At 43.2% G+C, this 27,317-nt stretch overlaps 1 protein-coding gene across 1 annotated transcript in view; it reads right to left on the reverse strand.

Moving 5' to 3' along the window:
- Positions 1-7,898: 7,898 nt before the first annotated feature.
- itpr3 (inositol 1,4,5-trisphosphate receptor, type 3) overlaps positions 7,899-27,317 on the reverse strand; it is a 31,490-nt gene continuing 12,071 nt past the window's right edge. The window contains 67 exon segments of the mRNA XM_029833409.1: positions 7,899-8,573; positions 8,738-8,781; positions 8,784-8,898; positions 9,090-9,119; positions 9,121-9,170; positions 9,173-9,250; positions 9,319-9,484; positions 9,643-9,761; positions 9,884-9,976; positions 10,350-10,539; positions 10,612-10,786; positions 10,927-11,003; positions 11,005-11,095; positions 11,315-11,346; positions 11,348-11,386; positions 11,388-11,433; positions 11,690-11,883; positions 12,137-12,247; positions 13,482-13,565; positions 13,656-13,679; positions 13,681-13,761; positions 13,850-13,945; positions 14,274-14,375; positions 14,377-14,391; positions 14,466-14,666; positions 14,794-14,990; positions 15,162-15,321; positions 15,697-15,872; positions 15,948-16,041; positions 16,447-16,555; positions 16,627-16,775; positions 17,009-17,190; positions 17,291-17,318; positions 17,320-17,364; positions 17,366-17,426; positions 17,762-17,794; positions 17,796-17,872; positions 17,953-18,078; positions 18,152-18,287; positions 18,589-18,704; positions 18,775-18,932; positions 18,935-18,991; positions 19,331-19,412; positions 19,414-19,434; positions 19,853-19,972; positions 20,179-20,198; positions 21,886-21,961; positions 23,352-23,461; positions 23,464-23,518; positions 24,100-24,234; positions 24,236-24,266; positions 24,417-24,471; positions 24,831-24,896; positions 24,899-24,931; positions 24,934-24,949; positions 25,208-25,233; positions 25,236-25,290; positions 25,332-25,388; positions 25,391-25,425; positions 25,504-25,654; positions 25,968-26,115; positions 26,533-26,650; positions 26,653-26,758; positions 26,760-26,784; positions 26,883-26,929; positions 26,931-26,999; positions 27,147-27,228. Of these exon segments, the coding sequence (XP_029689269.1) occupies positions 8,457-8,573; positions 8,738-8,781; positions 8,784-8,898; positions 9,090-9,119; positions 9,121-9,170; positions 9,173-9,250; positions 9,319-9,484; positions 9,643-9,761; positions 9,884-9,976; positions 10,350-10,539; positions 10,612-10,786; positions 10,927-11,003; positions 11,005-11,095; positions 11,315-11,346; positions 11,348-11,386; positions 11,388-11,433; positions 11,690-11,883; positions 12,137-12,247; positions 13,482-13,565; positions 13,656-13,679; positions 13,681-13,761; positions 13,850-13,945; positions 14,274-14,375; positions 14,377-14,391; positions 14,466-14,666; positions 14,794-14,990; positions 15,162-15,321; positions 15,697-15,872; positions 15,948-16,041; positions 16,447-16,555; positions 16,627-16,775; positions 17,009-17,190; positions 17,291-17,318; positions 17,320-17,364; positions 17,366-17,426; positions 17,762-17,794; positions 17,796-17,872; positions 17,953-18,078; positions 18,152-18,287; positions 18,589-18,704; positions 18,775-18,932; positions 18,935-18,991; positions 19,331-19,412; positions 19,414-19,434; positions 19,853-19,972; positions 20,179-20,198; positions 21,886-21,961; positions 23,352-23,461; positions 23,464-23,518; positions 24,100-24,234; positions 24,236-24,266; positions 24,417-24,471; positions 24,831-24,896; positions 24,899-24,931; positions 24,934-24,949; positions 25,208-25,233; positions 25,236-25,290; positions 25,332-25,388; positions 25,391-25,425; positions 25,504-25,654; positions 25,968-26,115; positions 26,533-26,650; positions 26,653-26,758; positions 26,760-26,784; positions 26,883-26,929; positions 26,931-26,999; positions 27,147-27,228 (6,013 nt within the window). The 3' untranslated portion in view covers positions 7,899-8,456.

A 27,317-nucleotide genomic window follows, 5' to 3' on the forward strand; every position in this document is an offset into this window, starting at 1 on the left:
CTTCATACCCCACATTCTCTCCATCTCCAAGGCATTCGTGGAGCAGGACAGAGAATGTGGTACTGATGGAGTGTTACTATGGGAGTAACCCCTGACTAAGAATCAGCTCCTAGCTCAGTGTGTGAATATCACTTATATATATATATATATATATAGAGAGAGAGAGAGAGAGAGAGAGAGAGACAGACCCCTTTTTCATCATGGACAGAGCAGGTTATTTTGAGGTTATTTAAAGAAACTGGATGATATTTCACCATTCAGCTGACTCCCTGCTGACACATAGACAAGTAAATAAAACATGTGCAAAATGTTGCAAAATTGTTTTTTGGTACAAAGACCTTATCAAATAACCAGGATCTCATCTATTTCCCTAATCCAAATCCACATCTCTGAAATAGCCCCTTTCAGGTCAAGCAATCATAAAACACAGCTCACTGCTGAGTCTACAAAATTCTTCCGAAGCAGCTGACTTATTTGGTGTCCAATCACCGTGATATGACCAAAAAAGGACTGTTTAGCTGCTACTGCAATCCAGCTTTTATCTCACAGGAGTGTGGAGTTTAAGTGACGTAAACTGCTGCTAAAGGTAACCTCATCCTAACTGAGGTAGGATAAATGAATGGGTTTGGCTGTAATGTAAGGTTACTGAGCAAGGAATTTTAAATTACGAGAGTTTAAATGAGACATATTACAATATAGGCAAATTAACTAAATACAAACAACACAAATCCCCCCAAATTAAGTTATCTGAGCAGGGAAACATTTAGAGCCCTAAGATGACCTCAACATGAAAACAAGCTCAAAGATAAATGAGTAACTTATAAGAGTTATGAGATTGGGTGAAGTAACACTTGTGCATTGCCCTCTGGAATCACATTATGCAAGCAAGGTTTTTGGTGAGAGAAAGTTTAAATCTAGGCTAGAGTCTCACAATCATCTTATTTATTTATTTATTTATTTATTTATTTATTTATTTATTTACACTCACCACATCAATTTGTTTAGACCCACACAGTTGGATATATACATCATCAGGTCATCCTTAAAAGTGTAAACTGTAAATCTGATTGACGTTTTTTATATACCCCTCTGACACCAACAACATTAAACTCGTATGACAGAAGTTATGTGAGTCAAAAACCATCAAACCAAATCTTATTGAAAAGAAAAAATTGAAATCCAAAAATTAGAATAAAGTAGTTTTTTGCTATCTTTGAATTGACTTGACCCCCAGGTCAAATCTTAAGTGTCACAGGGCTGATTGGACAGATTGAAATAGGGCCAAGAATGGACCTAACTAAAATTTTAAACACTGTCAGTTGTACTGGTTGTTTGATTAATTATTATTTTGAAGAATTTTTTTTAAAAGGTTTTCGCCACATATCCACTAACATCCACATCACATTCAAAAGGTGTCTCATGACCCACATCATTTTGAAATAAAGGTTTAAAGCTTTAAGATTTCATTACTTTTATGTATTGTTTTAATTATTGACTTAGAAAAAGATTAGATTTGAATAATAGTTTCCTGTGGCTTGAGGCACATGTAAAACAAGTATAGTAAGAGAGTAAACTTAACTTTAGCAGCCTTTATGTCAGATGATGTTTATTTTGAACTGTTGCTATGCATAGCACTGGGTAATCAGTTGATTGTTTCAAGTGTGGTCCAATTCCATGTCCTTTCCCCGCTGTAAATGCCCAACTTGAGTTAATTCTAAACTGTAACTCTTCTGATTCCTGTCACAACTCTAAGTTTAGTAAAACTATTCATATCAGTTACATATTTTATTTTATATTTAAATAAAAGCTATCAATGATGAAATAAAAGGGCTACATATTATAACTATCCCACATTTTTCCCTGTTTTCTTTTTTGCTCTCAGCGACTCCTACAGTGTATCTGATCCCAAGCACTTCAAGATACACATTTGATTGAACTACTTAGATACCGGTAAGTTGTAACCTAAACCCATTGCTGTTATAAAGCAATCAATGGCACAGTAATGCTGTCAGAACAAAGACACCCATTGATCATAGTATTATTATTATTATTATTATTATTACTATTATTATTATTGTTGTTGTTGTTGTTGTTATTGTTGTCATTGTTAGTTATAATAATAATAATAATTCTAGACATATATTGTAAAGCTGCATACTTTAAAAGCAAAATGTACATGTTTTGTTATAAAGAAGCTGTTATATTATACTTATTATTTATGTGATAGTTCCCTCATCACTCGATATGCTAATTTTCAGTGTGAAAACCGTATTAGTGTTGTTCTTCTACCAGGAAACTGACAGTGATCTTACTCAAATCTGGTTTGTGAACATTGCGAGCTGCTGATTCTATTTATTGTCCTTCAGATAATAATAGCCCATTGATAGTATCCAATTCAGAAAGCTCTATGTGTCGTTTGGCAGTAGACTTATGTAACTGAAGTTTTGTCTATGGCTGCAGTTTTTATTGATTCATTTTTAACAATGTATTGCTATTGTTCTTATACTGCACTCATTTAAATGAAGTTCTGACTCTACTGTATTTCTACATGGGCAGAGGGACACATCTAGGACACATTTTTAACACCACAACTGATACTAAATAATATTAATACTGATTGTAAATGAAAGTGCACATTGATTGAACTTACATGTAGACCAGTGTGGTATAAATTAAATTGGCAATTTCATTGATTAAAGTTATCTGATTCATCTTCAATTACATGGCTTTTCCAAATTTGATGCAGTTAAACCTCTGATATTTTATACTAATTCTTGTAGTTTCCTCTAAACTCCATGACCTACACTCCTCATCCTATCCTCTACTCTATCGTCTTTTCTTACACACACTAATTTTATTCTTTTCACTCCATCTTCTTCCATGTCTCTGGCCTGGGAGTTACCTTCTGCTTTTCTCTGCCAATATTTAAGGTAGCCCATCTCAGTCTGACCTCTATGCCTTTGTCTGCTCAGAAAGGATCTATGGTGCTGGCCTTCTCCACCTTGAACTCCTCTGTCCTACCAAAAGCACCCTTCATCACACTCTCAATCAATCAGTCTTTATTTATATAGCATCTGTTACAATCAAAAAAATTGTCTCTAAGTGCTTTCCAGAATCCCAGGGCCTGACCGCCAACAAGCAACAGTGGCAAGGAAAAGCTCCCTTTAACAGGAAGAAACCTTGAGCAGGACCAGGCTCATGTAGGGGGACCCTCCTGCTGATGGGTGGCTGGGTAGAGAGGGAGGAGAAGAGGGGAGGAGGACAGGTAGAGGAGAGATAGGCAGAGATCATGCAAGTACATTAATTATAACAATTCAAATGAAAAAAAAATGAATGAAAGCATATTAGGTTAGAAAGTCCAGAGTAGTGCATAGATGTAATTTTTGTAATGTGTAGGGGTCGAAGTCATTGCCAAAGCAAAATTAAATGTTTGGGAGTCTAAGTCTTTTTCTGCTGACCAGCAGGGAAGTTCATTCCACGAGTTGTCAAAAAACCTGTTCCTTTGCCTTTTGGTTCATACCAAGGTTCCCCTCAATTTAAGTCCCAATCAACCCATCTCTGCAGAGTTCTTCGCTCTGACAGACATGCAACATGTTCTTGTTCTATGATTGAAATTAGCTGAAGGTGTTGTGAGGAGCAAATATTTTGAAAAATGAAACTGTCATCCAACAGTCTTGATATGGAAAGTAAATGTGGACAGTAGTTTTTTGGTGTTTTGAAATATGTGGTATGTCAAATCACGTGTACAAATATTTCTCCATAGCATAATAGCATTTTCTCATAATAGAATTTCAGGAAAGTAAGATAATATCTTGACTAAATTCATATTATATAGCTGATTCCCTGGACAATAGAACATGTCAGAATTAACTAGGGTATGACTGTTTCGTGCAGAGGTTAGTGTCATAGTCATTTGGACACCTGTTACCCTGGGCTGCCCCCTGGAGATTTTTTGGGGTACTGCATCATACGAACATTGCATCAGCAAGATGAGGCGGCAGGTTATGGGCTATGATTCTGGACAGGGAATCAAGGGTGCTTCTGAAGGAAGGTGCAAATGGGTTTCTATGTTTTATTCCAAACTGAGAACGGGTAGGAAGCTTCAGCGTTACAGGTTACAGAGATGATAAACTTCTGTGTGGCTGCATGTCACTGTCGTAGGCAGATATATCATAGTAGCATATGTAGCTGTGGCTAATGGCAAGGTAGTGCACTAAACAGTCGTTACACATAGGGTAGATGTGGCTTGGGGATCAATGACCAATGATCGGTATTAGTTGTTTAAAGATTGCAGCGTCACTAGCCTTCAGCCAATAAGGCTTTTGTATAGGTACATTAATTTTATGCCAGTGCAATTAAACTCCAGGATCATTGACAAATTGTATACAGGTGATACAAGTAACTGATTAAGTGTGTGCCGATTCGGGTCTCATTTAATTGTGAAATGAATTTTAGAGTTAATATAACTCTGTCAAAAATGCTAATGGGAGGAACATTTCAATTCAGTGCTTTCTAGAACTCAGAATGTATTTTATAATAGGGGTAAGCAGTCATTGCTCACATTCACTGTCTCATAGATTAAATGAGATCAGTTTGAATAAATTCAGCATTTTAATCATTCCAAAATCATTTCAAACTGAAAAGGTTCAAGGTACTAATGTTGCAATCTGGTAATCTCCAGTTTTAATAAATCTGTTGTTGCTTACCATTTGCAGTCCATCCACAGTCTTCTGTTTGCTGAGACCAATGCGATTTTCCAAAAATGACACAGAACACAAATATTATAGGATAGTACAAAATAATATATTTGTCGAGCGGTGGTTGCTCAGACTGTTGGGGACTAAAAAGCAGAGGGTTCTCGGTTTGAGAAGTGCAAACAAAACGAGGAAGGTGTTCTGGTTGTAGGGGAAAGGGGCCAGAACACCTTCAGAGCACTGCCAAGGTACCCTTGAGCCAGGTGCTAACTGTTTGTTTTGAAAAGGTCTTTCAACGTTACATTATTTGTTGTATGATCATTTTTCACCAAACATCAAGCACACAGGAAAGCCAACATCGTTGGAGACGTCCACACTCAATTGAAATCTATTTACTTACGAGTCTTTCCTGTTTTGGGATTATTTCATGGTTATTGCGGGTTTACACACTCTGAAATCAGGTAAAGGCGAGGGCTATTAATGTCCTGATAATTATCCAGCCAGATGTTATTGACTTCTAACTTCTAAGTACTTCTAACATTGAGATTTAATCTTGCACTATCGTACATACTTTTGATATTTAATCTTGCACTATTGTACATACTTTTGAGATTTATTTAACTCCTGTACATAGTTTGGGATTTAATGTTGCACTGAGATTTAGTGTTGCACTTTTGTACATAGTTTGAGATTTAATTTTTTATGAGTGTGTGTGTGTTTGTGTTTGAATAAAATTGAATTTCCCACTTTGCAAAAGCCAACTAAAGGTGGCAGAGTTCTGAATTGAAAACAATATCTAAAGAACTCAAGTATAATACTAACAACACTGATATTCCATCTGTCTATCCCCAACTGAATTAGTTCCCCACCTATCTCATCAGAATATTTGTAGCAGAATAAGGGGATAACGTAGCATTTCCCTGTTCATATCTGCTACTTGCAATTTAGAATTTGTCAATAAAACTATGCTATGATACAAACCCAGTGGTGGGCCGTCAGGGCCTGCAAGGCCTTCTCTGCTGGCCTAAAATATCTGAATCACAGACTGCTGTTAATTATATTGAAAATATAATTAACAGCAGTCTGTGATTCATGGACAAAATATTATCATTTTTATTATTTTATTATTATTTAATGGAAGAAAAATTGCAGAGAGCAAAGACGAAGGATGGTCAGAATGGTTAAAAACAACCCACAGACCACCTCCAAAGACTTGCAAAGATATCTTGCTGCAGACGGCGTCGCTGTGCATCGGTCAATGATACAGCACAATTTGCACAAGGAAATCTGATGAAACAAAAATTTAATTTGTTTGGTCACAACAGGAGGCGATATGCATGGCAGCAAAAGAACACAGAATTTGAAGAAAACACCTGCTTCCCACAGTAAAATTTGGTGGAGTTCCATCCTGCTGTGGGGCTGTTGTGGCCAGTGCTGGTACTGGAATCTTGTTAAAATTGGGGGTCGCATGGATTCCACTCAGTATCAGCAGATTCTTGAGAATAATGTTCAGAGTCTGTCACAAAGTTGAGTTGCGCCGGGGATGGGTGTTTTCAACAAGACAATGACCCCAAAACATTGCTCAAAATCTACCCGAGCATTCATGCAAAGGAACACAGTACAATTGTTTGAATGGCCATCCCAGTCGTCATCGAGAATCTGTGGGATGACTTGAAGCAGGCTGTCCATGCTCGAATCCTTCAAACACATCACTGAATTGCAGATGTTTTGCACAGTGGAATGGGCCAAAATACCATCATCCAGATCCTGACACTCATCTAGCTCTTAGTTTGCAGAAGGAGGCTCTACTAATTACTAATAATGATTTTTCTATTAAGGTGCCCAAATTTATGCACAAGCCTTTTTTTTGTTTTGGGGCATATTGCACATTTTCTGTTAACCCAATAACCTCATTTCACTGCTGAAATATGATTGTGTTCATCAGTTATTTGATATATCAAAATTAAGTTGTGAATTAAACACCCAATGATTGGTGAATAAAAATAATGCCAATTGTCAAGGGTGGCCAAACCTTCCACTGTATGTATGTATGTATGTATGTATGTATGTATGTATGTATGTATGTATGTATGTAGGTATTAGGTAGTAGGTAGGTATGTAGGTAGGTATGTATGTAGGTATGTAGGTAGGTTGAACTGAACACGACAAACCGGTTCAGTTCAACCCCAGCAACACTCTCAGACAGAGGTTAGTACACCCAAAGGACAAGACACCAAGACCCAAACAAAGTAATGTTGTTTATGCTATACAGTGCTAGGAGGAATGCAAGGAACTGTACATTGGGGAAACCAAACAACCTCTCCACAGAAGAATGGCACAACACAGACGTGCCACCTCTTCGGGTCAGGACTCAGCAGTCCACTTACATTAAAGGAGAGTGGGCACTCCTTCGAGGGACAGCCAAGTACGGGTACTGGCCAGAGAAGACCGCTGGTTTGAGAGGGGTGTCAAGGAAGCTATCCATGTTAAATTGGAAAAACCATCCTTAAACAGAGGTTGTGGCCTGAGGCACTTCCTATCACACCCACATACAATGCAGTCCTCCACTCCTTCCAACAACAAACCAAACATTCACACCATTCCAGGAGACCTGGAGACTCACCACCATGTGATCCAGCAGACAAAGGGGAGACACCTCAACTGAAACTAGGTGAACGACCGACCAATCGACCCTGCTAAACGACTCTCAGGTGACCACCCAGATCATTAGCATGCCAGTGGTCCCAGGGGCTATATTTTCAAGCTCTGTCCCCAGCGAGTTCAGAACTGAAGAAGCCTTCTGGATAGAAGGCGAAACGTCTTCAAGAGAAGAAACCCAGTCCAGTTGACAGAGAAAACTGCCTTGGAAACTGGTGCCCTTCTGCTTAAGAATGAATTGCTGTAATTCAACTGGCAATAAAATATAGATTTGCAAATGCCTTTACCAGTGATCCCGTGGGATCATAGCAAGACAGTTGTCATAGCAAGACAGTGATTAGGAGCAAAAATTAGCAGGTATTTACAAGGGTCATCATAGAGCCGAGGCAAACAGTTTATTCTATACATTTACAGAAACCATGCTGCATTGTAATCCTGCGAGCTTGTACTGATTCTGACCCATGTAAACAGCTATTTGTGCTACTGTGCGCTCTGTTTGAGAGCCGTCTTCAGGTGCTTTGGCGGGATTAAAAAACGTAGCCATTATTGTTAAGGAAAAATGTAAAACATTTATTGTTTTGCACAGTTATTATTTATAGCCCCCTTCCCTCCTCACTTTGAGCTACTTAAAATGTTCACATCAAACAGGAGCTACAGTAATGTTTCAGTAAGACCAGTAAACCAAACACAAACTCCCCATAGTTTCAACTGTTGAGTTGTTCTATCGATGTCTGCGTGATGTCAACATGTCCTCCATCGTGGATGGTTAGTACTTCATTTTTGATGATCCTATCACAGCTCTTATCAATGTTAAGGGTTTTTTAATCACAGGTCAAGCTGCATCGTCCTCCTTCGCGCTGGATAAACAGGTCTTGAGTCTAGATTTGTGAATCCAGCTGTTTTAACGACAGCTGTATGCTAGCCTACCAGAGTGCTCATAGAGAAGCACAAAATAAATTATGCTGAGCCCCGGCATTACAAAGCAAGTATATTATTCACACCTCTTAAAACAGTTTGGCACAGCGAGCACATGTCCTCATCTGGAATAGAGCTTTTCATGTCAAACTAGATTCTGGACATATAGGATTTATTTTTATTTTTATTTTAAGATTTGTAGATCGGGTGGTTCCCACCAGCAGCGCTAGGGGGCAGCGCAGCGCTCACTCCCGCCTGGACGTCAACAAATCCCATCCTCTGCCTCCTCTTCCTCTGCTCTGTCATCTACAGGATCAAGTTGGACATTTGGAGATGCAACTTTAGAATATGTGATCAACCAAGCTGTACTAATAGGTGATTGCACAGATATTCTCATTCAAGATTGGCAACCATTGTTTATCCTCACACCACTAGTCAGTGTTCGGTTTCAACTTTTGGAGATTACGTACCTGCTCTTTCAGCTCCGTCAGCTGTGTCGTCAGCGTGTGCACTACTTCATTGTCGCTCCCAGTTTGTCCTGCAACATCCTCATCTCGTTTTGCTCTCCGTCCCCATCAGTGACTACCAGAGACATTGCCTGCATCCGTGGAAACCAGTCCAGGTTGCTGTTCTGTAGCAGGAGGACAAGTTGGCAACTTTAGATCACTGCTAGACATAAATCCAAGTTCTACATTTCCCACTGTAGCAAAATAAATCAATCCTAAATCATACTGCATGGGTGGCGTTGATGCTGAGTGTTAATTGGGGCTTAGCTTCTTATTTATAATAGTATATTTTGAGTATGAGTGCATCAGGCCTGACCTTTATCATGTGCGCGACATAGCTCTCAGGGGCCGGTGTAGTCCGTCTTGTTCTTCTCTCGCAACAGCACAATAAAGTAAGGTAGTTCCAGATGTTGTGCTCCAGCTTGATGTGCTCCTCGAAGGACACCGTCTTGTTGTCAAACTTGTCTCTCTCCAGGCCTGTAAACCCAGTCTGATGAGATAGTTTCCTGAGAGAATACAGTGGTGAGTTTGCCTCTGTCACCCACAGCAGATGAAGCAGGTGGTCTTCAGAACCTCCTCCTTCTTTTGCTTCTCACTACGCAGGTCAGCAAATGTGTCGATGATGACACCAAAGATCAGGTTCAGGACGATGATGATGACAATGAAGTAGAAGAGCAGGTCATACACCACACGGGCTGGAAACAACGGCTCCTACACACACACACACACACACACACACACACACACACACACGAGTGCAGATGTATCGAAGTGAGTTGATTTAAAGTGCAGACTTGTCTTTTAAAGTGGTTCCAAACTTAAGTATTTCTTTTGCAACACAAATGGGCGTGAGATAAAGTTGTGCCAACATTTTTGGATGGTTTACGGAGAACGTCCCCGACTCCTCCTCCATTCCGAAGGCCGTGATTCAACACGGTGACGATGCACATCAGCAGAGTGTCACACGCCCGCTCCGAGCTGGCTTCATCTACGAACACACACACACACACACACACACACACACACACACACACACACACACACACACACAGTATTATGGCTTGCGGTACACACTGGAAAGTTTAAACATCCATTGATGATCCATCTTACCATCCTCCTCAACCTCACTCTCAGCCACGCAGCTGACTTCTTCTGCAGAGCATGATTTAAGAAAGTCCCGAGAAGCTTCGCTCTGCGGAGGAGCTGAACACATCCATAATAAACATTACACTAATAAATACACTTTTTCTAATATCCCTCAACTCAGAGTTCATTCAATATTCCTGTACTTAACATTTTTTCCTTGACTAAATCAAGACATTTAGATTTTAAACTAATCTTGCAGCAGTTTTTTTCTTCCAAATACAACAAGATGCTGAAGAACATGTGCTTATTATTCTCCTAATATTTAACAAGAAAATATACTTCTATATGCTTCCTTTGGATTTGCCCAGAATTCCATTTTAGAAACGTGTTAATTGAAATCAGACACAAATATGTTCAAGGGGTTAGACTCAAGATCTCCATCTCAAGCCGTGGTTCTGTTGCCAGATCTCTAATATGATATTGATGTTACCAGCAGCGATCTGTGCCAGTGGGTCCACCTCCATAATGAAGTCCTCCTTGAGGAACAGGAAACCCACAATTGAAAAGAGATAAACGAGGATGAGGGCGAGTAGCGCCGTCAGCAGAATGGACCGGCCATTGCGGGTGACACTCTTTATGACATTGAACAGGGTCTCCTCACGGTAGATCAAGTCAAAGAGCTGCAGGAAGATTGTGATGATTAGAGATGACAAATTGTGTGTGTGTGTGTGTGTGTGTGATTGCATACATACCAGGATGCTGTAGAAGAGCTCATGCACAAACAGTCCTAATGTGGAAGTTAGAACGTAGGCAAGGTGGTACAAGAACTCCACATCCATCACCATCGCCTTGTATCCCATGATGAAGGTGCCGTTGTTCCCCACAAAGCTCACCACGAACACCACCTTATTGATCAGCTGCACAGCCGCAGAGCGACAAACGGATTAACAGAATCAACAGAGTGACAGAAAATGAAGGTAGCCTGACAGGATTGTGCTGCCCTGATGGGAGCGTTGGGATGGATAATGGGAGCAGGTGTGAGACAGTGTGACGTACGTTGAGGTGAACCCAGCAGGATGAGTGTGTTGCCGAGGCCCAAGTGGTAGATGGATCTGATAATCAGAGCGATGGTGAGAGGCTGGAGGGCCATAGCGCTGAGAGAACAGACCCAGTACGGAGAGGCCGGTCAGGATCCAGAACACCATCAGCAACAAGAGTCGTCAATGGCTCCTACTGAGAGGAGGTGTACAAGAGGACACAACGCAGCAGGCGGAGAGGACACATTTACTCCAGGAACTCTTATATACACATACAGTAAAATAATCAGATTATATATCTGTGATTTAAATTTTACTGTCATTATTAGAATAATTAATAAAATCATTTACTATTAAGTACAAAAGTTGGTGTTGCTTTGAGCCGCTGTGTGAAACTGCTATAGGCCATCAGATACCTTGTCCAGAGTCGTAGGGGTAAAAAAAGGCGATGAATGAGATTTATGAAGACGGCGAGGTTGAAGGAGATGGTTTCCCCACAGGGACATCCTCCTGGAGAACCAGTACAGCACTGGTATAACCTGCAATAGACAAGTAAAGGCATCAAATGTGTGTGTTGGTGTGTGTTCTTGTACTTGCTACATAACCGAGTACCAAAATCCACATTCTTCTAGTGAGGACATTTTATCTGGTCCTCAAAACTTTAATGGGCTGTTTGAGGGTTAAAACACGGTTTTGATTTGGTTTAGGTTATTGTTAGTATGGAGGGGTCAGGGTATAGAGCTGGTCCTAACAGATGCAAGGATGTTTGTGTGTGTCTGTGTGTGTCCTCTCACTCCTCAGCTTCTTCTGCCACTCCATCTCGCCGTGCAGGAAGGAGGTTTGTTCAAAGAAGTGCGTGACCTTGGAGCCCTGCTCGTCCTGCTCCGTGGTGTTGAACACTCGGAACTTTGAGTCCTCCGTCAGAAACTCGCAGATGGGATGAACGGGAAACACGATCTGCTCCATGCTGCGATCCTCTCGAACTATCTACAGGCAGGCACACAAAGCTTGAGTGAACCGTGTGACTTCAAATGTCTTTGCTCTGGATCTGGTGGGCAGAGGTCAGAACAAGCCTTCATAGATGTCTGACCACAGGAGCAACCCAAATAAGACATATGACGCTGTTCTTCATGATCAGGATTACTTGGACAGTATGATAATGAGACCACCATGACCGTAGCAGTCTTCAGACTGGTCCAGACCAAACACCAGTAACACGTCACTCTATCATTAGTGCTACCTCGATCTGTGCTGTGTGCTGCTCATAGTATTCTAGCGGGTCCTGTTCTACGACGGCAGCTGGAGCCGATGACTTCAACATCTGAGACAGAGGACGGTTGTTCAGGTTCAGCTGTGGACAGAACAACAAGGAGAACGTTCTGGAGTGGTCATCTACAACTACACCAACACATGAGTGTCATTAAAGATGGAGCATGGATGGATGGAGGAAGGATGAATGGATGAGTGGGTGGGTGTATGGATGGATGGATGGATGGATGGATTGGTGGATGGATGAGTGGGGGATAGATGGATGGATGGGTGGATGGATGAGTGGGTGGGTGGGTGGGTGGATGGATGGATGGATGGATGGATGGATGGATTGGTGGATGGATGAGTGGGGGATAGATGGATGGATGGATGGATGGATGGATGGATGGATGGATGGATGGATGGATGGATGGGTGGATAGATGATGGATGGATGGATGGATGGATGAGTGGGTGGGTGGATGGATGGATGGATGGATGGATGGATGGATGGATGAGTGGGTGGGTGTATGGATAGATGGATGGATGGATGGATGGATGGATTGGTGGATGGATGAGTGGGGGATAGATGGATGGATGGATGGATTGGTGGACAGATGATGGATGGATGGATGGATGGATGGATGAGTATGTGGGTGGGTGGGTGGGTGGGTGGGTGGATGGATGATTGAATGAATGGATGGATGGATGGATGGATGGATGGATGGATGGATGGATGGATGGATGGATGGATGGATGGATGGGTGGATGGATGGATGTATGTATCGATGGATGGATGGATGGATGGATGGATGGATGGATGGATGAGTGGATGGATGGATGGATGGATGGATGGGTGGATGGATGGATGGATGGATGGATGGATGGATGGATGGATGGATGGATGGGTGGATGGATGGATGTATGTATCGATGGATGGATGGATGGATGGATGGATGGATGGATGGATGAGTGGGTGGGTGTATGGATAGATGGATGGATGGATGAGTGGGTGGGTTATGGATAGATGGATGGATGGATGGATGCTGAATGGCTGGAGCAGGATGTATGGATGGAGGGATGGGTGAAAGGAGGGGTGGATGGATGGATGGATGGATGGATGGATGGATGGATGGATGGATGGATGGATGGATGGATGGATGAAGGAGGTATGTGTGGATAGATTGGTGGATGGATGGAGGAGGGATGGATAGATTGGTGGATGGATGGAGGAAGGGATGGATGGATGGATGGATGGATGGATGGATGGATGGATGGGATGGATGGATGGATGGATGGATGGATGGATGGATGGATGGATGGAGAGGTGATCTTTACCATGGAGGAGATTCCCTCCTCTCCCTCTTTGCTCTTCTTTAGAGACTTCAGGAGGTTCTGCAGGACCTTGTTGTGTCTGGCCAGCTGCAAACGTGTTTTGGAGATAAATGAATGAACCAATGAACATCAGATCAAGGAGGCAGCTCACTTCAGATTCCACTATTAATGAGTCACCTGCTGAGCCAGAATGTAGATGTATGTGGCCCACCTCGCGGGGCGAGACCTCATCTTCCTCACACTCTTCGCTCTCCTGGTTATAGGCCTTTTTGATGATCTCCACCTACACACAGACAGAAGATACAAGTGTAACACAGAATATTAAAGACTTTTAAACAGTCTCAGTCTCGAACTGAAGAAGTGTGTCCCACCAGCTCTCGGGGTCTAAGGTTGATCATGATCCTCTCTGCATTCTCGCTGTCATGGCGACTCTCCATCAGAGCCAACAGCAGCTTGGAAGCGTTGTCCTAGTAAGAGGGAGGACAGCAGCAAGCAGTGGCATCAAAAACACAAGTGTGGCTTTCATCACAACACATTTATCTAAAAATAGTAACGACCTCTGCGACACACCATCGCATAAAACATTCAAAGCTTGAAATTTAATGTATCTGTGACTCCATCAGTCTCTCCCTGGTGATGAAGATTATTAATATATGATAATAGACTCAAACTTCTTCATCTCTCCCACTGGAAACACATTTACATGACAGCTACTCATTTTCTGACAGTGACATAAGAGAAAGAAGCTCCTCCTGGACAGCTCACTACCGCCCCCCAGGGGAAAAGTCCGTGTACCTTCAGCTGGAGCACCATCTCCATCCGGTTACGTCACGACAAAGAGGGCCTGATGTCATTCAGAATAAGAGCCGTGATTATGTCAATCCCGTTGGACTCATGGGGTCACTATACATGTCTGAGACAAAGACAGAAAAGACAAACGTGTCTATGGGCTGAACACCACAAACAACCTCGACTGTCCCGTTCTACCTGGTTCTCCTGGCACGGACCCTGGCAGTACTCGGTAAGGGTCTCCAGCGTCTGAATAATCAGATGGACGTTTGACTCGTTGATGTAGAGGCCCAGCAGTCCCAGGCCTCCTGTTGTGCTCCCGCACATAATGTCCAGGAACTGCAGCGTCTCACACACCAGGTTGTAGTTGGTCTTATTATTCTGGCAGCGCAGGAAGTTCTGAAAAAAAACAAAAACAAAAAATGACATCAAATATGCTCCCCTGTCCTCTACAACCACCTGCTTCATCACTACTTTTTATTGTTGTCAGCGAATTTCTCCGATTAGGTGGTTAGTGGAACCAGACCTGCAGGTCCTGGTTATGGTTCTCACAGAGAAGCTGTAGGAACCTCAGGATGGGCTTCATGATGGTCACGGCTGGGCCCATCTCGGTCTCCACCTCCTTCTGCTCTGCAACTGGCTGAACGGGAAGCACGGCGTTTCCTGGGATGGGGGCGATGGACTGTCCTTGGACCAGCAGTGGATGACCCGCACTAGGGAGGACTGTAGGAAGGGGCGGGGGGACATTTCAGCGCCACACAGTTCAGCATGAACACAACTGATCGTGAAGTCTGATGCGAGATATTCGCACATCTCCATAAAACGCTAGAGGCGGAGCTGCATGATGCACCGACGCCACAAGAGCTCTGAGGCGGGTCCGCGTACGGGTCTTACCGGTCTCCAGCTCCTTCTCGTTGGCTTTGTACGTCATCTCGCCGACGTTCACAGACACTGTGGCTTTGATGTCTGTCTGAGCCTCCTTCATCCGGTCATGAAGAACCTTGAAGAACTTCTCTGACTTGTTGTCACCCATCATCAGTTTGTAGAAGGAGTTCTGCAGGAAACACGGACCTTCCCATTATCATGAGCTCTTTACACAGGAACACCACAGGTTGACTATTATGGGCTGTTCTGGCCACAAGTGGAATTTATAAAAGCCCAATGGTGGGACTTTTCCAAGAAGCTCATCCTAACTTTCTTGAATGGTGGTAGATGTTTAAATCCAGCACATTCCTACTTTTCAAGAAGAATGTATGTGTGTGCGTGTATATATACACACACATATATATATATATAACATAAATGTGTGTATGTTCTAAATGCTTCATACATTAACAGCACTTTGTTTCAGTATTGGTTTGACTCCGTGGTTCCTGTTCTCTCTCTCTCTGTGTGCATGTGAGTACATGCTTATAAGTCTATCAGTCACCTGTATCTCTGTGTTCCCCCCCTCCAGGAGACAGATGGCCAGCTGGATGCTCTCCTGGAAGATCTTGTCATTCTTGGTGCTCATCACCAGATCAGTGAACAATTTGGTTCCTCCTTCTCTGTCCAGGCGACACTGAACTGCTGCCACTGCCGCCCAGTCTCGATCTTGCTCCCCACCTGACTCACGTAAATCATATTTCTCCTTAACATTTGTCGCAGCGTCAACTTTTAATGTGGAAACGCAAAGTTTACCCGCAGCTCCAAGTTCAGCCAGGTCATTTTTTGGGTTGGTTTTCTTATTCGGAAACAAGTAGTTCTGCAGCAGAACCTTGCGCAGTGGAATTCCCTGAAGAAAAGAAAAACACACAAGTGATTCAGTAAAACACACCATAATTTCTGGTGTCTGAGCTGCTAGGCTTTTCCCCAGGCCCCAACCCTGCGCTTTATATAGCGGTGAGGCTTATTTATGTTTTTTCCTGCTCATGAAAGAGTTTTACATTGATGCTGCCGCTGGGACGAGTTAAGGCTAATTACGAGACCTTATGTGAAATCCTTCAAATCGTAGCAGATGTGTAACAGATGTGGTGTAACACACTTTGTTGGTTGCACCTTGCCTCTTGTCCTCTAACTATCGAAACAAATCAGGATTCTGAGGTGTGTTTTTTAGTCTTGTTCTGATTCCACAGCTGTTCTCCTCTGATATGGAACAACTGGATTTAGGCTGGAATGAGGCAGTAGAGTTGGAACTGACCTTTTCATCAAAGTCCAGAGTTCTGATCAGCATCTCCTGCAGAATTCTCAGCACTTTGATACACAGTTTTTCCTCTGCAGACATTAACGCTTTGGTGTGCTGGATTAGCCTACACACAAATACACACATCAGTCCCATCTTCTCTGCATCTGAGCCCCTGGCTGATGAATCTGGACCTACTTGGAGATGAACCCTCCGGACTCGCAGCGCTGTCTGGCATCCGTCCCCTCCAGGAACAGCAACTCGGGCTGATGGAGGACGTCCACCAGCACCGAGAGTTCAGCATTAACCAGTGGCTTCAGACGCTCCTCAAGAGTGTTTATGACATCCTGGACTCACCCAAACACACAACGTTTGAGCATATTAAAAATAGCATAATGGACATCGACACCAGCGTGGAGACGAAGGACCTGTTTCTTGTTCACAGAAACAATCTTAAATGTGAGAGTTTGTCCATTCATTACATAACTCATGTTGAATAATTTGCTATCAAAAGTAGCTGCCTGATAATGTCGTTGATCATAGATGGCTGTGTTCGTTGGCGCTGGCGGACCGCATGTACCTGCAGTTTCTCAATGATGTTCTTGTAATCCCAAGGGTTGGTAGAAGCCACAGGCCTGGAGGAGCGGGAGGTGGACCTGTAGTTTGGGTTGGTGCGGGACAAAGAGTTGAGGGCAGAGGTGGACAGCATGGAGCTGATCTGGGCCTCCAGGTCCAGAGGAAGAGAGATGGAACGACTCTTTGCTGCAGAGGAGAGGCTCACAGTCATTATTGCTGAGAGAAGAGTGTGTGTGCATGTGTGTGTGCGTGTGTGTGTGTGTGTGAGGAAGAGAGACGGGGAGACCTGTCATTGCGAGGGTCTTGATGCAGGTCCTCCACCTGACCTCGGTGCTGCTGCTGCAGCCAGGGACAGTCCATGAAGCCTGACCGATGACTGCAACAGCTGCGTCACAATGGTGTGATGCGTCTGACAGAAACAAACAACACGAGGAGTCAGCGGCAGACTGGTGAAGGCCATAAATGCATCAGTCACAGCCCAATGAAACTCTCTGTTGTGCCGATTCTATCAAATTCCTAAAATGATATGTATAAAACATCACAGTTTACTCATTTAAGTTGGCTGGTGTGACATTTACATAAAGCTTAGCTTGATTTATCTATTTTGTAGAAGTTTTGACTTTATTCATGGTCATCATAATGTGCTCCTCATTTCCTGTTTACTTTTCTCATCTGACTGTCTGGAGCTGACTGACCGAGTGACAAACACATGAGCAGTGATCAGGGTGTCTCGTGGTCCTGACCTGCAGGGAAGTGCCTGTTCTCAGAGAACGGGGAGCTGAGAAGGCATGATGGTGTCAAAGACCACATTTATGATGTATTTCTCCAGGATGGGATCAGACAGACGCTTCTCTCGTTTGTTACAGACCTGTAAAAAACGATCGAGAAACTAATTAAACCACGGGGACCTCCTGGTGGCATGGACGCTTGCACGGCGTGGACAGTTACCCGAGCCATATCGACCGTAAAGTCTTCAAAGAGCTTCCAGATGTGGTTGGATGTGTAGATCTCTTTCATCTCCACCTCGGTGTCCACATAGCAATGATTCACAAAGTTGACGTAGGCCATCTTCACCTGAGACAGACGCAGATTCAAACGAGAAAGCGGCTCCAGCTAACGGAGAGAGAAAGAGGGAGGAGGCCAGTACCTCGGTGATGCAATCCTCGTGCGTGACCACTCGGACCACGTCCTCCAGCGGTAACAGAGAGGTACATTTGATCTCAGTGTAAACGTTTTTGCCCTCAGCACAGGCGGCCAGCAGCTCCACCAAAGAGATGTGGTACCTGAAAATGGTGGAAAAGTCCAACACGGTTGACAATATAAGCTCAAATCGCATTAAAAATCCATGACTTCATCGTGAAATAGTCACAGTTTTAAAATATTATTGCTTCTCAAAGAAATAGTGTTTTGGGATTTTATGATGGTACATCTGTATCAAAGAGATAATCAAAGCATTAGCATAGCATGCTAATAGAGAAGGTTGGAAGAGCTGCACAGATGGTTTTTCACTCTTAAAAATGTACAGAAGCTAATCTATTCAACACACTTAAATAAAAGACTGTTCCCTCTAGATGTCTGGCATACCTGAGGGGGCTGTTCTCACCCACACCCTCCCTGCTCTCTGCCATCAGCTGCAGCATGGCGTTGAAGGAGGTCTTGTCATTGTAGAAGACAACAACATCCTCGCCAGCATTGGTCAGCTACAGAGAGACAAGAGGTCAGCTCACGGACACATTCTGAAGAAGGATGACATGGCGTCTCTGTCCTCACCTCCGTCATGATCATGTCCTGACACTTCTTCACGTACTTGCCCTCAGCCTTGATGATAGTGTGGAGGAAGTTGAGGTACTGGACGTGTCGGCCGTGCGTGGCCAGACAGTGGATGAAGTGCTGCAGGACGCTCTCTGATATCTCACTGCAAAGCTGGTGTTGCTGAAGATGTGCTGCACTGTCTCGGCCTCCAGCAACTGTGGAGGCGGCAACAACCGTCAACATGCAACGTTTCACCTCTTCACTCTCATTTTAGGAGGTTCTAAACAGCCGAGAATCCGCGCAGCTGTCAAATGTTCAGATGGATTTTTCTTTTTCTTTTCTTTCCACAAAAAAACATTTTCTCTCCTTTCCCTCTGTAACACACCATGCAGTCTTTAGCTTCACTCAGAAATAAGACATTTTTAGAAGCGCCGCAGCTGGATGCTGAAATATTGCTTTGCTGTCTTTGTACTACACTTACCCGTTAAATCTCACCGTCAATCTTATGCATTTAACGTTCTGTACGAATGTGTTTACGGGGTAGAAAGAAGGTACCCCAGGGTTCAGGACAAATTCAAGTTTTTGTGCAGCAGAGCCTGGTTCTCCTGGTTCCCCATGCAGAACTTCTGCAGGAACAGATGAGTGTACCGGATGATCTTCCTGCATCTTCGTATCGTTCTGCAGACAGACAGACAGACAGACAGACAGACAGACAGACAGACAGACAGACAGACAGGACAGACAGACAGTGAAATGACCTTCTGGAACTGCTCTTCCAAGCAGCAGAGTGGGCGCATCAGACATTGCATCCAGGCAGTCACAGCTGCATGGAACAGTTTAGATAATTCCTCTAGTCAAAGACTCAAGAAGGTTGAAAAAGCCTTACAGGAACAGTAAAGCCTAAGTATGAGCTTGTTTAAGGCTTCATGTATTGAAAACCTCTATCAATAATTAAGCCTAGCCTACTTTAATGCATTAGCGCTGTCTCGTGCAGTTCACTATCAGAGCCACAGGGGGGCGCTGGTGCTCAGAAGAGGTTAACGTGTCCTTTCTCTTCTTCTGTCACTTAAACATCACCCGTGAAGGCAGGCCTGACCTGGTCGTAGGACACTTGCAGCAGGTCCAGCATGACTTTATGTGCTCCCCATGTTCTTCAAACAGCCTCGTGATTCTTCCAGACTCCTGTGCTGCACATCTTGTTGAGCCGCTCGAGAATCTGCAGGTGACAGAGGAGCCAAGAAAATCAAAACAGTGTCCTGAGCGCGAAGGCTGGTGTTCACAGCCTGTGGACGCACCGTAAGGCAAGCCGCTGGTCAGACCGAAGCCGAACCAGCTCCAGTATAATGTGTTAATACACAATAACGCTTTAAAGAACATCACTCTGACACAAAGATGATGTTTCTGTGATTTCTCAGTTCTTACATGGAGCGAAACGTCAGCACCTGTCGGATCATAATAGTGGGGCCTAAAAAAGCTACTTTTGCAGACAAATGTTAAAGCTCCAAGTCTTTTCAAGAACTCGTTATCTGTGATGGGTTTTGTCTCCATTGGTCCTAAATTTTCACATCATTTTTACCATGTTGTACACTGTTGTCCCCATCAAATAGGACCGAAAATTATGTTACTATTTATGGCAATAATCTAAAATTCCCAAACTTCATCTTCTAAAGAAGCGTTTCTTCTATTTAGGAATGATTGTGTGCTTCACGCACATTTTTAGAATTGCTTATATATTGTGAAGTTGGTTATTTTACAACTTTAACAGAACAAAAGATATCAAGATGTTACAAATCAGGTAAGCAATCTGCAGATGAAGGTTTTAGAATAAAGGAAAGAAATTTACACGTTTACACAAGCAGTTTTCAAGGCATTAATGAGTCAGTGGAGCCTGACTGACACTTTCACTGCATTTTACTGCTGATATATTTAGTTTCCTGTCCAAATAGAAATTGCTAGACCACCTCTGTGGCCTGTGGCACATGGGTCAGTGGAATCCTCCAACCTTACACTGACCTGTGATACACCGATTCTGTTGTTTTTGTTCGTGCACTGAACCTTTCAAAGGTTTATGTTGACAGAAAACTCAAGCAATCTCTTCCTGTCTTCTTTAGCTTATGGCCACCTCTTTCATTGAGAATGTTCCCATTCTGCTTTCCATTCATGGTGAAGGACAGCGTTGGTTAGCAGACAAGATTAGCTGAAGCGTGAACTGGTTCAGATTGTTGCCATAGATGGGCAGAGATGTGGGAGAAGACAGGGAACTGCTGCATCCAAGAAGAGCAGCACTACTGTAACATTCAGAGGTGCTTGTTGAAACTGTGTCCAGTCAAATTATAGTCTCGACCTCCAGCAGCACAAACCAGTAATAACAACAACAACAATAAACAGACAGGGCGAGAAGCAAATAAGCAAATAAAATAGTAAAACTATCAAAGGTAGGGTCATATATAACAATGGGACAGTCTGCAGCTAGAGGGTCCTCATGAAAACTCTTTAAGATCTTTACTGAAGAATTATTTAGGCTGTTCATGGTCCAGGGCTGCAACTTGACCGCAGACTTTACCAAGAAAACGGTTCATTTTATAGTGTCTTTGCAGCATTTGGTGTTGTTTCAGCCTAAAATAGGCTTGTGGAATGGGAAATAATGGAAGATCGGGAACTGGAGAAGTGGGATGGCGGAGCTGGCTCCAATGATTGGGCAAACGTTGAGGTTGGAAAAAAAGGTCCTGACCCACATAAGATGACCGGGATTTGAAGAATGTAGACACAAAGATTAAAAAATCACAAAAAACATTTCTATTAAATACATGAAAAACACATTTTCATTGGCTGAATATAATTGAAGGTAAAATATTGTGAATGCTTTGTGTATTTTTTGTTTTATCTCAAGAGAAGGATGTAAAACAGACGAATGAAAAACATTAATTGGAGGAATAAAAGCCACCCCTGCTGAAGCAATAGACAACAGTATTGCAAGAAGCAACCACCACCAAAACCAATAATAACAACAACAATAATAAAATAAAATACATGCCCCACGCATATGGGTCGATTGACAGGTGTTTGTGGGAAGAGATTCGGGAGATTGGATCAGCTCTCAAAGGGAAGTAATTGTGAAAATAGTCTCACCTCTTTGACATTGTGGTAGTTTCTCGTTGCCCTTGTCCGCTTTTTCCTTCTTTGGTGGTGCATCCTCTAATGCCCCCTGCAGGATGCAGAGGGTAAGACAGCATATGCAGATCGTTGTGGGCAGATGGCTCCATTAAATAAAGTGGGCTCATTTCTCTCTATGACATCACAAATAATTATAAATCTGGGCGATTCTCACAAACACGTTCTCGAGATGCGCTGTAGACGAGGCTTAAATGTGCCCATCATTTTGATCCTGCTGAAACTATGTTAACTCTGAATCTTGGGAAAAACCCAACAACATACCATAGGATGACAGTATCAATGTCATACTGTCATATTAGATCAACAATGCATACTAAAACACAATAGGAAGTACTATTCATGATCCAGGAACGCATTCGTGTAGGAACGGCCATCAGATAAATAACTTTGGACATTTCTTTCTATATTAATGTTGGTATCATACTGGAACAGCAGGGAGTTGCTCATAGCCTGGCACGGACTACATGAGCCTGTTATTGGAAGGCTTATGGTGTTTTCCACATGCTGCATTAAAATACTTTTAAACATATGATTCGTCTTTCTTCCACAGGTCTGAGTGAAATAACTGAGAACTGGAATTAACAGATGATTGTTTATGAAAGAAAACCGCCCGCTCTGGGAAGAAAGACCTCCAAATATGGAAATCAAATATCACAGCTTTGTTGATGGGATTAGCCTCAGATTTCCACCAGATATGGTGTGCGATGTCAAGGATGTCTGACAGTTTCTTTCAGATCCCACCAGCAGCATTTTAAGCTGTTTGGGTATTTTGGGGATCCGTTTCGAGTGTTTTGTCACGACAACCAGTTTGATTTTGTCACCACGACACAATATGTGAAGGGATTTACTCAGCTCAAGTGAGTTGTTACTCCAGGGTAAAAAACAACAACATAACAGCAGTTAATTGTTATAAAAAATGTAACTGACAATACTAATTATTACATCAAGACACCATAATCACAGTGGCTGGTTGGAGAAAAAGAAATGATCTGAATTACGTCTTTAAAAAAAGATCAGCAATTTCATTTTTGCCTAACATTGCTTGTTGCATCAGCAGCCTGAAATGGAAGTGTGTATAAAACACAGTTTATGCATGTAAAAGGCACATTAAGGGCAATGAACATACAGCAGGAAGACGTGACAGAGAAGAGAAGCGTCACATGCAAAGCAGGTCCAAACCAAACCTGATACCAGATCAGCTAGTCACAAGTTGAGGCAGCACCAAGCCCCGTGCCGAAAAGATGGATGCAGCATCAAAAACATTGCTTCACTAAGTATTAGTACTTGTTAACGAGGCGGAGACAGATGTAAATGGTGCAGTTTTTAATGCGTTTAAAAGTTAAATGTTAATTGTCTGTGGTTAGCTTTAAACTGTTAATGAAAGCTATGAATGTCAGACGTGTGAAAAACAGTTTCTCTACCTCTTCCTTTTCCTTTTTGTCTTTCTTTTCCTTCTTCCCATCGCCTCCCCCCGAATTCTTCTTCTCCACCCACAGCTCAGATTTCTCCACCAGTGTTCGGAGTCGATCAGATCTGCCTTGATCAGCTTGTAGTTCTCAACATCCTGAGACGAGATCAATAACTGGACCTGCAGCCACACGGAAACACACCGTTGGATTAATCCAGGACTCACTGCCACATTTGTTTGTTTTTTTAAATTGAGGCCTCTTTGCTGCAAATGGCGAACGAGCTGTGATGCATGTTGTTTGTGCGAATCAGGTCTGTGGGTCACCAAGGCCGGACGTGACGGCATCCAAGTTGCTGCTTCAGTGGCGTTTGAAGGCAGAAGCTTTTTTAGTCCATGGGACAAATAAAAACAGCAGCTTCGCAGCCTTGTTGGCGCAAGCAGGCAGCGCGTCAGTCTTCATAATCTGAAGGTCGTGAGTTCGAGCCTCAACACAGGGCAGCCTTTTATTCCCTTTTGCTCATGCATGAGAGCACGTACGACGCAAATAGTGTTTCAAATTCCTAATTTCCTGATGTTGAGGAGGCTGAAACCATTCAATCATCTTGGCAATCAAGGCAGCAGTTTGGAGGCAGCAACTACTGTCACTGCCCTTGTTTGTGTGTGTGTGTGTGTGTGTGTGTGTGTGTGTGTGTGTGTGTGTGGTGTGTGTGTGTGTGTGTGTGTGTGTGTGTGTGTGTGTGTGTGTGTGTGTGTGTGTGTACCTGTTTGAATGTGTGCAGAACCTCCTGTCTCTGACTGAAGTGTCTGAAGAGAAGCTGCAGGGCCCCAGAAACCAGAGGAGCGTAGTTGTGCATGATGAGATGGATCAGCACCCTCAGGAACATCCGACCTCCTTCATTCGTCCATCTCAAGGATGCTGTTCCCTTTCCTGTACACACAGGCCCGCAACACATGCAGGCACACACTATGTTTTAAGACTGTTGACCGGATTCTGCCATTACTTTTAAATGGAAAAGAGGAATAACAATGGAGATTCAGATGTCTTTAAAAGCATCAATAAAAGGTTCAGCAGACATACCCGACCCCAAACATAGCTTCTGCCTGCTCTCCAATGTGCTGCAGATTGATGGTGGCTGAAGACACACACACACACACACACACAAAACTTAACAATCAGCAGGGCTGACTGGTTGGTGACTTCTCATACGTGCACTGAATATGAAAGCCTGGAAAAATACTGAAAGTATGTAAAGAGCATAAATGGATGTAAATAACAAAATGAGGCCACTGATGTTCTAAATTTAGACAGACGTGCACGCTGTTCTGCACAACTGGGCTCAAACATGTGTGTTATTGGCTTTTCAGTTATTTCTTAATGTTAGCCTCAGTGCATTTACAATACAGCAACAGAAATGTAGAACGTGAATCGTTGATGGTTCCTAACTGTACTTAGCCAGTGATGCTGAATGAAAGAGGGCTCAGTCCTGAATACCTGCTTCTTCCAAATTTGTGGTGGCGTCAGCATCAGCCATGGGATAAACATCCACAAAGTCCTTTTAAATACAGACAGCAGGAAGGAGAGGCGGTAGTCCAACGGACATTCAGGATAAACTGTAGAAGAGCAGGGAAAATGTTTTCTTTACATTGTAGGGAGTCCGTTCCGATATACGAGGAATGCTGACTCGTTTTGTTTTGAGAGGAATTAAAGGGAGGAAATGTGAAATCTCAGTTCACGTTTATTGAAATTTAATTAATAATAAATAACAGACGATATATTTTTTTAAATTCCTTCAGTTCAATATATTGGGAAACATACAAATGCTCATCCTATATACTGGGATGATGTGCACGGCTGACATCCATTGTTACCTGTAATATCTCCAGTATTTTCAGTTGGTGTCCATCACTGTTATGTCCATCTTGTCAATGCTGTCCTTCCCAACCTCTCTGTCCTTCAAGCACGAGTCCGGCCCCCAGGGATCCCCCTCGGGGCACCCGCCCCTCCAAATATGGATGCCTTCCTGTTCAGGACCATGGTGGAACATCATCTGACCCCACCCCATGTATAGAGCGCTTTACATTTTTGCCTACAGATGGAAAAATAGCACATCAGTCAGTCAGTCAGTCAGTTCAGTCAGTCAATTAGACAGTGTCTGACAGAATACCTGTCCCATCATCGTTGATGAGGAGCCCAGCATATCCAGGATTTGGTCTGCAGTCTATGATGCCCAGCAGTGTTCTGGTGAGTCTGAGCAGCTCGAAAAAGCTGTTGTTATCGAACCACAAAGTAGATCAAATGTTGGCCAAACTCACCACCTTGGAGACAAAAAAAACCACTTTTGAAGTGTTACGGACTCATCACAACTTCCTTCTCTTTGTTTGATCTATGTATGTTGTATAGTATTCAACTGTGAAATAGAGCACGTCAGTCTTGTAACCTGAAGGTTGTAAGTTCGCGAGCCTCAACCCAGGCAGCAGTTTCTTCTCTTTAGCACACGTACACATGTACATCCATGAACAACTGAATAATGTTTCAATGTCACGCTACACTGGATAATGGTGAGATGCTGCGAATCATGTGTAACGCGATGGTTTTTAAAACTATCAACAGAAAGGTGGGGGGCCAAACCTCATAGGTTAGTTTGTTGTTTTCTCTCTTCGTTGTGGAAGGCAGCTCATCGTTCAGGACGTTGTTGAGATACTCTTCCATGAAAACCATCGTGTTGGAGAAGCGGTTCTTCTTGTTGTCTCTGCTGTCGTCCATGTTGGAGTCATAACTGAGGACGGCACATAAAGGAGGGAGAGACTGGCTGAGAATTTACATTTAGTGTGAGCTTAATAGATTAAATGAGCCATGTGCCACCACGCAAATGTGGCGTAAGAAACTCGGCACTGAATCAAATAACATTTTTACAAAGCCCACATAAAAAAATCTGATAAAATACATGTAGGAGAGAGTAAAACTAGCACACCCCTGAAGTCTCTTTTTACACTTCTTCTAATAATATTTCCAAAAACCACTCCAGCCTGACATGAAGTAAAACTGCTGAAACCACTAAAGCATCTCGAATGAATGCTGAAACGCCTCTACTGCATTAATCTGATGCTCTACCTGAGACCAACACAACACGAGGAGGATAAATTCATCACAAACATTTCACAGATTTGTTGGTAGCGTGTTAAAAGGGACCAACTCTTTAATGCTGATGGACGTAGGGATTTCAGTCCACAGGCGGGCAAACTTGACAGGCGTCACTAGCTCCTGTGGGTCTCGATCAACATGTGCATGGAGCATGAGGCGGCAGAAGGAGGCCGCAGGTCAAAGGGCAACGTCTCATCCATCATACACAGGAAGATGAGCTCCACGTCCAGCTGCTTGGAGATCTCATCAATAGCCAAGTACTGACGGTCCAGACACATCCCGGGCGAAGAGTTTGAGCTGGTACCTGAACGTTTCAACCCACGGAGAAACCAGAGTTGTAGCTCAGTTGATGTTGGCGTTTCGATTAACTGCTCGTCAGGAGGACTTCTCTGTCTGTCCTACCGATAGTAAGTGAGGACGTTCTCGTCGTGAGCGTTGCCTTGTCTGGCCCTCCTGAGCCAGCTGTCTGATGCTCTTCTCTTGTTTCTCACTGGTTTTGTCCATCCACACCAGCCACACCTGCAGAAGACAAAGAGAGTGACAGAAACACATGAAACTCCCTGAACATGGTTAAAACATTGGCAGAGAAGAAGCCAGTCCAAAAATCGATTTGGTGTTGCCAGTCAATCCAGATTAAGTAGACAAAACTAGAAATAAGGCAGGTACCTCGTCCTCGTCCCCATAGTCGTCCATGGCCAGGTATTCTCCCTGGACCCCACCAGGAGCAGAGTCTTTGGGGATGCGACGTCTTGGTGGAGTTAAGACAGAAATCCAGATTCAGTTTACAGTTAAGTCCTTTAAAAGTTAGACAAGTTTGAAGATTCCTGTGTAGAATTT

This window comes from Takifugu rubripes, chromosome 3 (genome assembly GCF_901000725.2).
Source record: "Takifugu rubripes chromosome 3, fTakRub1.2, whole genome shotgun sequence".
NCBI lineage: Eukaryota > Metazoa > Chordata > Actinopteri > Tetraodontiformes > Tetraodontidae > Takifugu > Takifugu rubripes.